The sequence below is a fragment of the Perna viridis genome, chromosome 2, assembly GCF_037379345.1.
Source record: "Perna viridis isolate PV_CMFRI_1.1 ecotype Kerala chromosome 2, ASM3737934v1, whole genome shotgun sequence".
NCBI classification, from domain to species: Eukaryota; Metazoa; Mollusca; class Bivalvia; order Mytilida; family Mytilidae; genus Perna; species Perna viridis.
Genome location: NC_142446.1, coordinates 47,656,496 through 47,673,678, shown reverse-complemented (window position 1 = coordinate 47,673,678; position 17,183 = coordinate 47,656,496). Strand labels below are relative to the sequence as shown.

The window sequence follows — 17,183 nt, the reverse complement described above, 5'->3', positions numbered from 1 at the left end:
ATAATACATACAAAGTAACAAAAGTAAATGAGCAAATCGGACTGCACTAAAAATTTGGAGCATGGATCAGGTGTACCGGTAGGGCAAGCGTCTTCAGTTTTCTAGAGTTGCTCATAGACGTCAAGTCCAAGGTAGATGAAAGAGGAAAGGAAAACTATGACACGTTAAACAAATCAGTTATTATGGTGCGGATGGTACACCGTAACGATTCGCGAGTTCGTTTACGGTGTAACCATCTGCTCCATGAAAAAAACTGATTTGTTCAAAGTGTTATAACTTTCCTTTCCTCCTTTCTTCTTTCATCTACGCTTACCTTACCGATACTCCTGGTCCATGCTCGCAGTTTTTAGTGGAGTCCGAGTTTTAACATTTAAACAATCTTAACACTTTCTCTAAAAGTGACAGTTTGGACTAGATGGGCGTTATTGACTATTACAAACGTCTACTAAATTCCCAAATTGTGACGTTTTCTCACATCCTGCTCAAACTTGCATTTGTATCCTTAATGACCTAACAGTTATTATACTGAACATTCTGTTGCGAACATAGATATCATCATAAGCAGGCAGACTAGTCAAATAGCTATTTTATCTTGTGTATGTATAGTTTGAATTTTTTGTTTGTCGTTTTTTAGCTTGTATACAAGGAATAATTTGATATTTTATGTCGGCCGTGATAATTTAAAAAAAAATACTTGTTCTAAGGCAACTTAAAAAAAAACCACACATCCCTAACATTGGTGGGTATGAAATTGAAGATTGTGTATCCACTAACTGATGCTCGGATATGATGATCACTGACTCTGTTGCTAACTTGTGCGTCAATGAAGAGCGCAGTCAGTTGCGTGAAATTATTTGAATTGCAGGACACATTGATCATTGATATCTCGAACGGTTTCGGGTCACTCTCGGATCCACGCATGTCTTAGTGTCGCGTCCGATGAGCCTCGGCTTTGTGTATGTAGCTTGCATATATGTATGGCTTGGATGTGAGAAAAAGGGACGCCTTTTAAATAAAAGTAAGGCCTTTGACTATTCACAATTCAAAGTAAAACAGAATGATTTGCCAGAAGTGACTGAACCAATGGTAGAATATTTAACTTAAGTTTCTCAGGTGTATAATGACTTCAATCTTAAAACAGAATACCGTTTTTTTTCATGCTTCCTTCAAGTTTTACGTACACAACTATACCACAAATTTTACTTACCTTCCTCTTTTCTTTTTGTAATTAATTTACGCATTTGTTTAATTCAAATAGTGGTCAGCTAGGCTAAGTAGAAATATTGAGGCCGTATTTTTGTATGTAGGCGTAAAAAAATCTTAAAAATCATAAGATTTTGATATGATATACACATTAAGTGAACTACGTACGTAGTCATGAGAGACAACTGTTTAAAAGAGTAATCAAAGGTACATAGCACAACCAACCATATGAGTTAACGTAGACGTTTTTCTAGTTTTCAAATCTTATGTGTAATGAACTTATCTTGAATGTGTTAGGTTTAGGGCGTAGGTAAATTAATTCCAAACAAAAGCTGGGATGATGAAATTCCGTAACTTATATCATGCATCATCAAAACAGAATAACAAATCAGAATTCAACAAAATTAAAATAACGTCAAAAGCATGTCAGTTAAATGTTAGTAGTCTTTAGTTTGTACATATATGTAATTTATATTCAGTTTCTTTTTTTTCGTTGTAAATGTGTTTAATTGTGTAATATTTTTCAACAGTGGCCATATTTTAAATGGTAGGGTTGTGATCACACCAAAATTATTTATTCCCGCCGCATCTTTTGTATCTTACTCTGTATGTCTTGTTCCAATTTCCCCTTTAGTTCATGTTACTTGAGTATTTAGGGGCAAAACTTTCGTTGTATCTGTGTAAAATGATGTTATGAAATTATCAAGAAATAAAAGGCAGGATTTATTATTGTCCCTATATAATTTGCTGAAGAAAAAAGTTTTCTCAAAATAAAAAGGCAGGAAAATACAATTTGATTCTAGTCCCCCATAAAAATCAAATGGTTGCTCCCTAAGTAGATATAGGAATCCCCATTATTTTAATGGCAAATCTTGTTCCTATTTCTTACCTTATTTTGATTAAGTATAGGAAACAAACTCCCTTGCAAAGGAGGGCAACAACTATGACCCACGTTTTGAAATTATAAGAAACATGACCCCCTTACCATATAATAAAGAATTTAGATCATCCGTTTTGATTTTCCGAAAAAGCTTGATCAAGAAAATACATTGGCAGACAACCCTTGTCGGTAAACGTACATTCCGGTGTTCCTACACTGATACTGCATGGATTTTTTTGCAAATGGACGACAGACAATCATATGCATGCGATCATGATGAAAAGTGGGCTATAAATAAATTTAAAGACCCAGGGAAGCGAAGCAAGAACATTTGTGTGAATTTGTAAAAAATCATGATTTCCTGCAAAAAATATATCCTCAAATTTCAGGAGAGATGGCATTAGCCGGATTCGCCCCTATGAATCGTCGCCTGGATTACATACTCTGCGTGAAACTATATCAATATTTTTACCTCAGTAAATGAACTGGAAAATTGTGTTAAATTTGCAATAATACGGGACTATCTTTAATATTTCCTAGTGCAACAACTTGTCGGGATTATGAAAACTAGGTCACATTCTCCTTGAAAAGAACATATCACCCACCCGAAACTCCCCTAAATCTATGCTGATTATCAACTTTTTTCCGAAGTCTAAGTATTTTGTATAAGTTTCCTCGGAATTCGTTATGAAATTATAGTATTGAGTTTGTTTAGGACAGACGGACACAGAGACGGACGCATGGCATTTACGGAAGTTTTTTTTTTCCAAAGCGGCCCTTACACTTCGATGGCATTTTGCTTCTATGGTCAAGGGGAGAACAGACGCGAATTTAACGCAAAAAGCGACGTCACAAATCGACGACCATATAATAGTTTGCGCCATACAATGCGCATAAACAATAGTGTGATTTGTGTTTACGGTATCAGCACAAAGTTTTAAAAGTATGACTACCAAGTGAAAAGTATTATTTTAAATCAATAATAATATAGATTTTAGAAATTTATTAAAACGCTAATATAATATATACAAATTTCAGCAATTTCCGGCAGCTATCAGTGAGAAAAATTTTAATGGTTTAAACAAATAGTACATGCAATGAAATAGCTTCAGTAAAAAAAGACATATTGTAATAAAATGTATATATTGCAGAGCAGAACGTTTTGAACGATTACAATGAGGATAAGCAGAAATCACAAAAAAAAGTTCAAAAGCGATTGCAACACATCAAACTTTTCACCTCTGATTTGAATTTCAAGTCAAAATACCCATAAATGTAAGGATTAACTATGTTGTTTATAGCAACCATTTGGTCTAAAAACTTAAAAACTATAGTCTGAATTTCAGAAATATTCGTCCAAAAAGAAATATCATGAACCAGTGAAAACAACAGAAAGATTTGAGGAATATATGATACGATAAATGCTAATCCTATTGTAATGAACATATACGAAAATCGTCTAGAAGATAGTGTGTCTTTTTGCTTTGTTTCTAACTTTCCTGATTGACAGTTTGTATTTGTTGTTGATACCGAACCAATATTGTCGGATTGGTTTTCAAACGAACAATCTGTCGAGTTTATTTCAGTTACCCCTGTTCCCCTTGTAGTTGGTGTACTTTTTGTCTTCAGAATAATTGACGCATTGCCAAGCCGAGCCTTCTTTTGTTTCAAGTGGAGATATATTGTTCGAGCTATCAACGCATTCAGTACGAGCAACTCTAGCATAACAGCAAGAAGAATAATTGAAACAAAAGTTATGAAACTAATGAAAGAGTTTCCGCTTTCATCTATTCTCTTCACATTTGCACCACATATGTACCCAGTAACATTAACATGGCTGTTAATTTCCAGTTTCTCGTTCTATATGATAAACGGAGCTGAGAAGGCCACGGAAAAGAATGCAATAAAGAGTAACGCCATCCTCCTAAAGCGCAAAGACAATGGCTTCTTAGTCGGCCAGCACACTTTTAAATATCTCTGTAAGGTCATTACTGCTAGTAAAAAGATGGATCCATATGTGAATATATTGACTAGAAACCAGACAATTTGACATCCCAAAATGTTCTGAAAATTTACAGGAAGCAGATTTTTCCATAGTTCAAATGGCGCACGTAAAGCACATGCAAAAAAGTCTGCAACCGCCAGAAGTGGAATGAAGTATCTGCTTTCAGTTGTACTTCTCATTTTAGTTCCATAAACAACTACAACACAAAGATTTCCAATACATCCTATTATAAAATAGATAACGAGAAATATGTCATGAATTATGTATTTTTTAGCTTCTTGGGAGTTCCATGTGGAAAGCTTGTCTGCATCCGAAAAATTCATTTTGTTATGATGTTTGACTACTGAAAGTGCTGGAAAGCATGAATTTTGCAAAAGAAGTGTGAAGTTGGTTACTTATTCGACATTCATTTGAAATTAGTTTGACATTCATTTGACATTCGTTTGACATTCATTTGACATTCGTTTGACCTTAATTTGATAGTCATTTGACTTTCGATTGACATTAATTTCATTTTCATTAATGTCCAATTTGGATATTAAAAGTAATTTTATAGTTAAAATAAGAATTCTAAAAGATTACAGATCGGTACTCGGAAATCGCTCACCGAGGCTCAAAAGTTGGCGGTCCGGGCCATTTCACATAAGATTGTACCATATCAAAATGTGATATTAAAAATTGCAAAACATGCAACATTCTTATAACCGACTCTTACTTCTCCAGTTTCCTTACAAACAAAACCTTCCATACGAGAAGTCACGATGACTTAAGTTGCAAATCAACAAACTTAATATATGGATTAGAATGCAACTTATGTAGTTAAGTATATGTCGGAGAAACGCAAGAACGATTAAACAAACGAATGTACGGTCATCGTTCGGGAATGCACACCACCAAATTCCCGACAGTTTATCAACATTTTAATCAACATAATCATTGAATCCTCTCTATGAAAGTTCGTATTTTAGAATAATAATTCCATCCTACGAATAGTCCCGTTCTAAGTAAAACTATCGTAAGGAAAGAGAGGAGTACTGGATACGCAGACTAGGTACTGCAATACCTCACGGATGTAATAACCACATCAAAAGTATAGGAAACCTTTCAAGTTAATATAACATTAACAGAAATGTGAGGAATTTATTTGACAAAAATCCAAGACGGGAAATGAGTCATGGCCATCGCCACTATACGTCACCTAAGTTACATGATGTCTCCATAGATCGTCTCCTTCCTTTCATACAAAAACCTCTTGGACTTCATCACATTAGAACCAAACTTTATTCTATAACTCTCACTCTACTACACTCCCTTTACAAAACAAGTCTTCACACTCCTGTTTCTGACTCCACCTCATCATTATACAGACTTGTTGCCATCATTTTGGATATTGGTTTCCAAAGACTCTTTAAACCAGTTTGTCTGAAAAGTCAAGATGAACAAAAACGATCATTTCTTCCACTACCATTTGTCATCAAAGGTATAGGTACAATTAATTTGGCTAACATCCTCCATCACAAAAACGTTACCAACAAAATTCCCCCATATTTCAAGGACAAATCCATACCTATTATTTCATATTCCTATACTTCACCCATTGTATCCAAAATTTTTAATTATAAAAGGCTATTACAGAACCTTGAGATTTAGGACTTCAAGGCTAAACCACCTGACTGTTCTTGCAAAACCTCTCCATTCAAATTTGGTGCTTCTGGTCACGTCGTTACGGAAGATTTAACATTCATCGAAAACGAATCTTTGCGTAATATCCTTTCTAAAGGTCCCATGTACCGTGGACCACGCTCCATGAATTGGAATTATAACTTTAAAGTTGTTATGGATGCCGTCGAGGACTATGCAAAAAAATGGATAGAACGAGAACACGAAGACATTGATTCTCTGTCAGAGTGATTAAAGGCCGTGAGATCATTTTGAAAGTTTTAAGTATGTCAAAATTGCTTTTGTCTTTAAAACGTTTTACATCCAATGTTTATTATCAGATGTAGACGTAGAAAATAATAGCAGTGATAAGACCTATACTGCTGCCTCACTCTCCAAAGAAGAGATTGTGGAAAACCATATGCTATCCTCTTTTAGTCTCTCTACCAAGGACGATGATTGTGATTTTACGTCTATGTACTGGATTCCTAAACTCCACAAGAATCCATACAAACAACGTTTCATAGCTGAATCTGCAAAATATACCACCAAACTTCTTTCAAAACTTTTAACTTCTGTACTCACAACTGTCAAAGAGGGTCTGCAGTCCTTCCACAACACTTGTTACTCCCGTGATGGTATTCATTCAATGTGGATCCTGAAAAATTCGAAATATCTTTTGGAGACAATCAGTTCAAGACTATTATCTGAATATAATAGCATTAAAACCTATGATTTTTCAACACTGTATACTTCTATTCCCCATACTCAGTTAAAAACCCGACTTAAAAACATACATCGTTGTTTTTCCAAAAAAAAAAATGGTACACCTAGATACAAATATATAGTTCTTGGTAGAGATTCCTCATACTTTGTAAGAAATAATTCCAAAAACATCTTCCAAATATACAGAGGAAGATGCTGGAATTTTTAATCGACAACATATTTGTCCAGTGTGGTGGACGTGTTTTTCAACAAACGGTCGGCATTCCAATGGGAACAAATTGTGCTCCTTTACTTGCTGACCTATTCTTTCACTCTTTATGACTTTATAGCTGATCTGATCCGAAAGAAAGAATATCGTTTGGCTAGATCCTTAAATGTCAGTTTCCGCTGTATACATGACGTATTATCTTTAAACAATCCTATTATTTTGGGATTTGATACATCGTATCTACCCCAAAGAACTTGAGATGAAGGATACTACAGACCCTGTAAAGTCAGCCTCATATCTTGACCTACACTTAGAAATCGATGGTAAAGGAAAACTATTGACCAAACTTTACGACAAACGTGATGACTTTTCATTCAAAATTGTCAACTTTCTTTTCATCTGTGGCAACATCCCTTCAGAACCTGTGTATGGATCATATCACTCATACATTATGCCAGAGCTTGCCGTAACTACGCGAAATTTTTATATCGCGCTAGAATTCTTATAATTAGACTTCAGAAACATGGTTATGTTGCTGCAAGACTGAAGTCATCACTTCAGAAGTTTTTTGGTCGTCATCATGAATTCGTGGATCGTTACGGTGTATCCATCGGCGGCATTAAAAGTGATTTGTTTAACTTGTCATAGTTTTCCTTTCCTTCTTTCCTCTTTCGCCTAACCTCGTTCAGCTAGATCCTATATTTAAGGTTCCGCTATATAGATGACGTATTACCGTAAAGAGTAATTAAGGGAACCTAGATTCTAGCGAAATCAAAGGACAGTCAAACGACCATCAATCAGACATGGAAAACAAACACATACAGAAAAAAATATAAATAACCAAAATAAAACATAAAAAGTAACAAAAGTAAACGAGCAAATCGGACTCCACTAAACACTTGGAGTATGGACCAGGTGTACCGGTATTGTAAGCGTCTTCCTTCGTCTACCTTGGACTTGCCTTTATGAGCAACTCGGCGGGTGTTTCTAGAAAGCAGAGGACGCTTACCTTATCGGTACACTTGGTCCATGCTCGCAGTTTTTTGTTACTCAGTTTAATAGTTTTAACACTTTCTCTAAAAGTGACAATTTGGACTAGATGGGCGTTATTGACTATCACAAACATCTACTAAATTCCCAAATTGTGACGTTTTCTCACATCCTGCTCAAACTTGCATTTGTATCCTTAATGACCTAACAGTTATTATACTGAACATTCTGTTGCAAACATAGATATCATCATAAGCTGGCAGACTAGTCAAATAGCTATTTTGTTTTGTGTATGTATAGTTTGAACTTTTTGTTTGTCGTTTTTTAGCTTGTATACAAGGAATAATTTGATATTTTATGTCGGCCTTGATAAATTTTTAATACAATACTTGTTCTAAGGCAACTTAAAAAAAAACACACATCCCTAACATTGGTGGATATGAAATGGAAGATTGTGTATCCACTAACTGATGCTCATATATCATGATCACTGATTCTGTCGCTAACGTATAGGAAAGCTTCGTGTTAGTCTAGATGAAAAGGCATTAAAGGCTTCTTTAGGGGGTCGCCTCGGTTTGTGCGTCGATGAAATCAGAATTCAACAATATTTAAATTATGTCAAAAAGCATGTCAGTTAAATGCTAGTAGTCCTTAGTTTGTACATTTATGTAATTTATATTCAATTTCCTTATTTCCGTTGTAACAAGGGACTCAGACCTTTTTGAACTATTTTTAGGTGTGTTTAATTGTGTAATATTTTTCAACAGTGGCCAGATTTTAAATGGTAGGGTTGTGATCACACCAAATTAAATTAACCCTGTCGCACTTTTTGTATCTGTCCAAAATCAGGAATTTCTGGCCTCTGTATGTCTTGTTCCGTTTTCCTTTTTAATTCATGTTACTTGAGCATTTAGAGACAAACCTTTCTTTGCACCTCTGTAAAATGATGTTTTGAAATTTTCAAGAAATAAAAAGGTAGGATTTATTATTGTCCCTATATCTTTTGCTGAAGAAACAGTTTTCTGAAAATAAAAAGGCAGGGCATAAAAATTTGATTCTAGTCCTCCATAAAATCAAATGGTTGCTCCCTAAAAAGGAATCCCTATTGTTTTATTGGCAAGTCTTATTCCCATTTCTTACCTTATTTTGTTTACGTATAGGGAACAAACTCCCTTGCAAAGGAGGTGCATAATTATGACCCACCTTTTGAAATTATAAGAAATATAACCCCCTTATCATGTAATAAAAAATTTAGATCATCCGTTTTGATTTTCCGAAAAAACTTGATCAAGAAAATACATTGGCAGACAACCCTTGTCGGTAAATGTACATTCCGGTGTTCCTACACTGATACTGCATAGATTTTTTTGCAAATGGACGACAGACAATCATATGCATGCGGTCATGATTTATAGTGGGCTAATAAATAAAATTTAAAGTTCGGGGGAAGCGAAGCAAGAACATTTGTGTGAATTTGTAAAAAAAAAAATCATGATTTCGTGCAAAAAATATATCCTCAAATTTCAGTGGAGGTGGCATTATCCGGATTCGCCCATATGAATCGTCGCCTGGATTACATACTCTGCGTGAAACTATATCAATATTTTTACCTCAGTAAATGAACTGGAGAATTGTGTTAAATTTGCACTAATACGGGACTATCTTTAATATTTCCCAGTTCAACAACTTGTCGGGATTATGAAAACTAGGCCACATTCTCCTTGAAAAGAACATTGTTCTATATCTCCCACCCGACACTCGCTAAAATGTTGGATAATTAAATTGGCAAAACTCACCCTAAAACTATCATCAAATACTGATTATCAACTTTTTTCAGTCTAAATGTTAGTAAAATTTGGTACAAGTTTCTTCGGAATCCGTTGTGAAATTGTAGTCGTGAGTTTGTGTAGGATAGACGGACACACAGACGGACGCCTGGTATTTACGCAAAAAGCGACGTCACAAATCGACGAACTTATGATAGTTTGCGCCGTGCAATGCGCATAAACAATAGTGTGATTTGTCTTTAAGGTATCAGTATTAAGAGAAAAAAACCATGACTACCAAAAGAAAAGTATTATTTTAAATCAATAATAATAGAATTTAGAAATTTATTAACACGCTAATATAATATATACACATTTCAGCAATTTCCGACAGCTGTCAGTGAGAAAAATTTAAATGGTTTAAACAAATAGTACATGCAATGAAATAGCTTCAGTAAAAAAAGACATATTGTAATAAAATGTATATATTGCAGAGCAGAACGTTTTGAACAATTACAATGAGGATAAGCAGAAATCACATTTTGAGTAAAAAACATTCAAAAGCGATTGCAACACATCAAACTTTTCACCTCTGATTTGAATTTCAAGTCAAAATACCCATAAATGTAAGGATTAACTATGTTGTTTATAGCAACCATTTGGTCTAAAAACTTAAAAACTATAGTCTGAATTTCAGAAATATTCGTCCAAAAAGAAATATCATGAACCAGTGAAAACAACAGAAAGATTTGAGGAATATATGATACGATAAATGCTAATCCTATTGTAATGAACATATACGAAAATCGTCTAGAAGATAGTGTGTCTTTTTGCTTTGTTTCTAACTTTTCTGATTGACAGTTTGTATTTGTTGTTGATACCGAACCAATATTGTCGGATTGGTTTTCAAACGAACAATCTGTCGAGCTTATTTCAGTTACTCCTGTTCCCCTTGTAGTTGGTGTACTTTTTTTCTTCAGAATAATTGACGCATTGCCAAGCCGAGCCTTCTTTTGTTTCAAGTGGAGATATATTGTTCGAGCTATCAACGCATTCAGTATGAGCAACTCTAGCATAACAGCAAGAAGAATAATTGAAACAAAAGTTATGAAACTAATGAAAGAGTTTCCGCTTTTATCTATTCTCTTCACATTTGCACCACATATGTACCCAGTAACATTAACATGGCTGTTAATTTCCAGTTTCTCGTTCCATATGATAAACGGAGCTGAGAAGGCCACGGAAAAGAATGCAATAAAGGATAACACCATCCTCCTAAAGCGCAAAGACAATGGCTTCTTAGTCGGCCAGCACACTTTTAGATATCTCTGTAAGGTCATTACTGCTAGTATAAAGATGGATCCATATGTGAATATATTGACTAGAAACCAGACAATTTGACATCCCAAAATGTTCTGAAAATTTACAGGAAGCAGATTTTTCCATAGTTCAAATGGCGCACGTAAAGCACATGCAAAAAAGTCTGCAACCGCCAGAAGTGGAATGAAGTATCTGCTTTCAGTTGTACTTCTCATTTTAGTTCCATAAACAACTACAACACAAAGATTTCCAATACATCCTATTATAAAATAGATAACGAGAAATATGTCATGAATTATGTATTTTTTAGCTTCTTGGGAGTTCCATGTGGAAAGCTTGTCTGCATCCGAAAAATTCATTTTGTTATGATGTTTGACTACTGGAAGAGTTGGGTAGAATGAAATTTTCAATCTGATATCAAATAGTTATGTATCTCTTTTAAATATCAAAAATCGTCACTTATATAGAAGGAGATTTCACCGAAAACATTTCCGTATTTCCTGACTACGGAAGAAACTAATTTTGAGTGTTCATATCACAACTCATACGTTATGCCAGAGCTTGCCGAGATTACACAGACTTTTTGTATCGTGCTATAACAAATTATAACAAAAAGGCTTCTGGAGCAGGGTTGTGTTGCTACAAGATTGAATCATCACTACAAATGTTTTATGGTCGTCATCATCAACTCATGGATCGTTACGGTGCCATGAAAACTGATTTGTTCAATGTGTCATGGTTTTCCTTTCCTCTTTCGTCTACCTCGGACTTGACCTTTTATGAGAAACTCGGCGGGTATTTCTAGAAAAGCAGAGGACGCTTATCCTACCGGCGCACCTGGTCCATGCTCCCAGTTTTTAGTGGTGTCCGAGTCGCTCATTTGCTTTTGTTACTTTGTAAGTATGATTTTAGTTACTTAATGTTCTTTGTTGTGTATATCTGTTTTCCATGTCCGGTCATTGTACCTGGATTACATTCTTCTGATTACCGCTATAACCTTGGTTCCCTTGATTAATCTTGGAAACAATGAAGTTAAATTTTATGCATATCTTCTAATTTACTTTCAATGATAAATTATTTTAGACCAGGAAGGAACATCAGTATATATATAATAACTTTTTCGTGATTAACTAAATAACCTACGTGAAACACTACCCCCAACAAAATGCTTATTCGCATCAGTTTATTTGAAATGCTGATGAGCATACGCAGTGAAATAAAAAAAATCTAGTAATCATGTTCAACGTTACAAATATTGTAAAATAAATATATATTTATATATAGTAAGGCAAGATAAATAAAAGGGAAGCAGGATTTGAACACGAGTTAACAAGGGAAACAGGCAAACACTACAAAGATCATAAAATGGCCATAATAACAAGAAAACAGAACTTAAAGATACACAGTAAATGAGCAACCATGACTATACTCAAAATGGGTGAAACGATCAGGCATACTGGTAGGGTAAGCGTCACCTGCATTTCAAGAAATACCAGCGAGTTGCTCATTAAATGTTAAATCCGCGGAAGACTTATGAGGAAAGAAAAGTAATATTACAATGTTATTTATTTTTTTTTGGGAAAAATGCACATGTTATCCCTTGCATCGAAGACAAATATATGGATTAGTAGAAACAAAGCAGAAAAATACAAATAAAACAATTTGGCCACAAAGCGAATCTCCACTTTAAGATACAATTACGACAACAAAACAGCATGACAAAATTAATGAAAAAGTATGACCACAAAAAAAGTGTTACAACTTAAAGTGAAAGGTATAATCACAAAATGAGAAACACCACAAAGTAAAAAGGTATGAGGCAGCTTAAAAATCAGTTATAAGACACGACCTTATCCAACAAGTGTAACTCATTTCGAAATGCATTGGTAATGTTTTTAAATCATTATTATCCATGGTATACGCATGTTTTTTTTAAAACATTCAAATAAATTGAAAATCGCATTAGAAGACTTTTCATATGCAGCTAAAATGTGAGTATCATTTTAAAAGTCCTTAAAGATGAAATAAGAACACAATACAAAGCGGAGTAACCCTAATGACAATTATACATACATTGACTTATCCGTGTAAGCGGTAACTTAACTAACTTTAAAATAAATAATAGAAACTATAAATTTCAACATCATTGTTTTAAGTGAAAACTAAAAGAAAATAAGACTTTCATTTTTTAAAGTGTACAACTTTGAAATATTTTGCAGAAAAGCGGAACTTTTTTTTTTAAAGAGAAATGATATCAATCATCACGAATCAATTACATCTTTTGTATTGATAGTGCCCCGACCATTCCAACAAAAATTACCCAATTACACGTTCAGTCTGCAGACCATCTATTACAGTACACCAATTGTGACTATTTCTAAATAATCAAACCATGTTCCATTACTTTAAATGATATATTTGACTACAGCGATGGCGAACCACATTGTACTATACCAAAATGTGGTATTAAAACTTGAAAAACATGTAACATTCTTATAACCGACTCTTACTTATCTAGTTCTCTTACAAACGAAACCTTCCATACAGGAAGTCACGATGAATTAAGTTGAAAATCAACAAACTTAATATATGGTTTAGAATGCAACTTATGCGGTCTAATATATGTCGGTGAAACACAAGAACGATTAAACAAAAGAATGTGCGGTCATCGTTCGAAAATAAATACCACCAAATTCCCTACATTTTATCAATATTTTAATCAACAAGATCATTCAATCCTCTCTATGAAAGGTCGTATTTTAGAAAAAAATATACCATCCTACAAACAGTCCCGTTCTAAGTAAAAACCATCGTAGGGAAAGAGAGGAGTACTGGATACACAAATATGTACTGCAATACCTTATGGATGCAATGACAATATAACAATATCATTAATGTGATGAATTTATTTGACAAAAATCCAAGATGGGAAAGAAGTCATGGCCATCGCCACTATACGTCACCTAAGTTACATGATGTCTCAATAGATGGTCTCCTTCCTTTCATACAAAAAACCTCTTGGACTTCATCTCATTAGAACCAAACTCTATTTTATACCTCTCATTCTACTACACTGGATAAAACGAGAACAAGAAGACATAGATTCTCTGTCAGAGTGGTGAAAGACCGTAAGGTTCTTAATTTTGAAACGAATGAAAGTTTTAAGTAGGTCAATGAGTGCCAATGCTGCATCAGTTTTCAAGGATCCTGATGTAGCAAAAACGTTGTCTACTATACATGACATATATGTTGTCGTACCAGCAGACAAAGCCCAAAACAACGTTGTTTTTGTCTGCAAAACGTTTTACATCCAATGTTTATTATCAGAGGTAGACGTAGAAAATAATAGCATTAATAAGACCTATACTGCTACCACACTCTCCAAAGAGGATATTGTGGAAAACCATAAATCTGAGCCATCCTCTTCTGGTCTCTCTACCAAGGACGATGATTGTGATTTACCGTCTATGTACTGGATTCCTAAAATCCACAAGAATCCATACAAAAACGTTACAAAGCTGGATCTGCAAAAAGTACCACCAAACTTCTTTCAAAACTTTGAACTTCTATACTAAAAAAAGAAGGTTTGCAGTCCTACCAAAACACTTGCTACACCCGTAGTGGTATAAATTCAATGTGAATCCTGAAAAATTCGAAATATCTTTTGGGGACAATTAGTACAAATCTAATATCAGAATATAATAGCATTAAAACCTATGATTTTTCAACACTGTATATTTCTTTTCTCCATACTCAGTCAAATCCCGACTTAAAAACATTATACATCGTTGTTTTTTTTTGTTTTTTTTTAAAGATGGTAAACCTAGATACAAATATATAATTCTTGGTAGAGATTCCTCATACTTTGTAAGAAATAATTCAAAATCATACAGAAGAAGTTGTTTACAAAATGCTGGAATTTTTAATCGACAACATATTTATCCAGTGTGGTGGACACGTTTTTCAACAAACAATCGGCATTTCAATGGGAACAAATTGTGCTCTACTGAATTTATAGCTGATCTGATCCGAAAGGAAGAATATCGTTTAGCTAGACCCTTTAATCTCAGTTTCTGCTATGACATATTATCTTTAAACAATCCTAAGTTTTGGGATTTGACATCGCATGTACCCCAAAGAACTTTAGATAAAGGATACTACAGACATTGTGAAGTCAGCCTCTTACCTTGACCTACACTTAGAAATCGATGGTAAAGGAAAACTATTGACCAAACTTTGAGACAAACGTGTTGATTTTTCATTCAAAATTGACAACTTTCCTTTCATTTTGGCAACATTCCTTCAGCACCTGCGTTTGGAGTGCTCATATCACAACTTATACGTTATGCCAGAGCTTGCCAAGACTACGCAGACTTTTTGTATCGCACTAGAATTCTAACAAATAGGCTTCTGGAGCAGGCTTATGTTGCTGCAAGATTGAATCATCACTACAAAAGTTTTATGGCCGTCATTATGAACTCGTGGATCGTTACGGTGTATCCAAGACTGATTTGTTCAACGTCTCATAGTTTTCCTTTCCTATTTCGTCTACCCGGGACTTGACTTTTTATGAGAAACTCGGCGGGTGTTTCTAGAAAAGCAGAGGACGCTTACCTACCGGCGCACTTGGTCCATGCTCCCAGTTTTAAGTGGAGTCCGAGTTGCTGATTTGCTTTTGTTACTTTGTACGTATGATTTTAGTTACTCTATGTTCTTTGTTGTGTTGGTCTGTTTTCCATGTCTGGTCTTTGTACCTGGATTACATTCTTTTGATTACCGCTATAACCTTGGTTCCTTTGATTACTCTTGGAAAACAATAAAGTTAAATTTTATGCTGATGTCAAATGACTCTTTCAAACACGGCTAGCAGCATACCGAACTTTGCAATATACATAAAGTTGGAAATTTGTATGTTTTTCTTATGAAAGAATAGTAGGGAATAAAGAATAATTTTTACTTTTAATGTCAATACTAACAATATCACGCAAAATATCTCGATGAGTTTACAATAGAAAATTTGAAACACATCTGTATTTATGGGACTGTATTTATGGGACTGTATTTATTAAATCTTTAGCGACATGGGTGACCTTCTCAGGTTTTTACTGCCGACAGTTTGTTACTGTGGATGTCTTTCGTCGTTTACCAAAAATAAAATCTTATTGCGTATGGAGTTTTCATATCACACCTCATACGTGATGCCAGAGCTTGCCGTAACTACGCAGGCTTTTTGTATCGCGTCAGACTTCTTATAATTAGGCTTCTGGAACAGGGTTATGTTGCTACAAGATTGAAGTCATCTCTACAGGAATTTTATGGTCGTCATCATAAACTCGTAAATCGTTATGGTGTACAAATATGCGCCATGAAAAGCGATTTGTTCAACGTGTCACAGTTCCTTTTTTCTTTCGTCTACCCTGGACTTGACTTTTTATGAGAAACTCGGCGGGATGTTTCTAGGAAAAAAGAGGACGCTTACCCTACCGGTGCACCTGGTCCATGCGCTCAATTTTTAGTTTTTTTTGGTTGTTTTATGATCTTTGTTGTGTATATCTGTTTTCTAAAGTCTAGTCTTTGTCCCTGGATTACATTCTTTTGATTTCCGCCAGAATCTTGGTTCTCTTGATTACACTTCAATATATGTTACAGATTTGAAACTTTTTTTTTGCATATTTAGCTTGCGATTTAACACAAACTTTCAAATGATTTGTTTAATTGCGAACCATTTTGTCTTCGGTTTAACATTAAAAAATATGGCTTCGTTTTGTAAGATTTTAAGCCAAGGGGCGTAAGTTGTCATCCGACCCACTGGTTTACTGTCAAATTGGAATGATGGACAGCAGTAGACTTCAAATTCATGTTAGAACCGCTGTAAGTACTAGGATACTTTATATAATTTATTTCCAGCCATTCAAGTAGTTACCGAAGTGAAAATATTTTTAGATTCCAAGAGAAATGTTAACTGTTTTCCCTTTCCCGAATGAAAACCAGGTTTTCGGATGCTGCTGGGTTGTGTCAATTAAAAAAAATCTTGCTAAAATGGCTTGCATTGCGTGAATATGAAAAACGAATATTCTGGTTCTGTTTGATCTGTCTGTTCTATTACAGTTAAAGTAAAAGCCGGCTTTTTGTACGATTTCACTGACAGGTAAGACCAGATTTTATTTATGTACAATATTTTTTTTTGCTTTCATTTCATATGTTAATAGTCTTGGATTTTGTACATAAATTGTTCTTTTTATGCTATGCTGCCGATATCATAACTTCCAAATAGTCAGATAATTATGAATGCAGTTCAGGAGTATGCTAAAGGATGGGTCGAACGAAAAAAGAACCAAACACCATTTGAACTTCTTGAAAATCTGGGCGAGAGAAATGCAGGTTTTTGATACATAGTAGTCTCGGGTAGATACAGCATGTGATACA

General features: G+C 34.6%; 1 protein-coding gene and 1 pseudogene across 1 annotated transcript; one reads left to right on the top strand and one right to left on the bottom strand.

The window, feature by feature from the left end:
* Window positions 1-798: 798 nt before the first annotated feature.
* On the top strand, window positions 799-933 carry LOC148625447 (5.8S ribosomal RNA; annotated as a pseudogene).
* Window positions 934-9,797: 8,864 nt separating this feature from the next.
* On the bottom strand, window positions 9,798-11,174 carry LOC148625446 (oxytocin receptor A-like). The gene has a single exon (XM_088571200.1). It carries the CDS (start codon window positions 11,114-11,116, stop codon window positions 9,995-9,997), a length of 1,122 nt encoding a protein of 373 aa, XP_088427326.1. The 5' UTR covers window positions 11,117-11,174; the 3' UTR covers window positions 9,798-9,994.
* Between the last annotated feature and the right edge of the window lie 6,009 nt (window positions 11,175-17,183).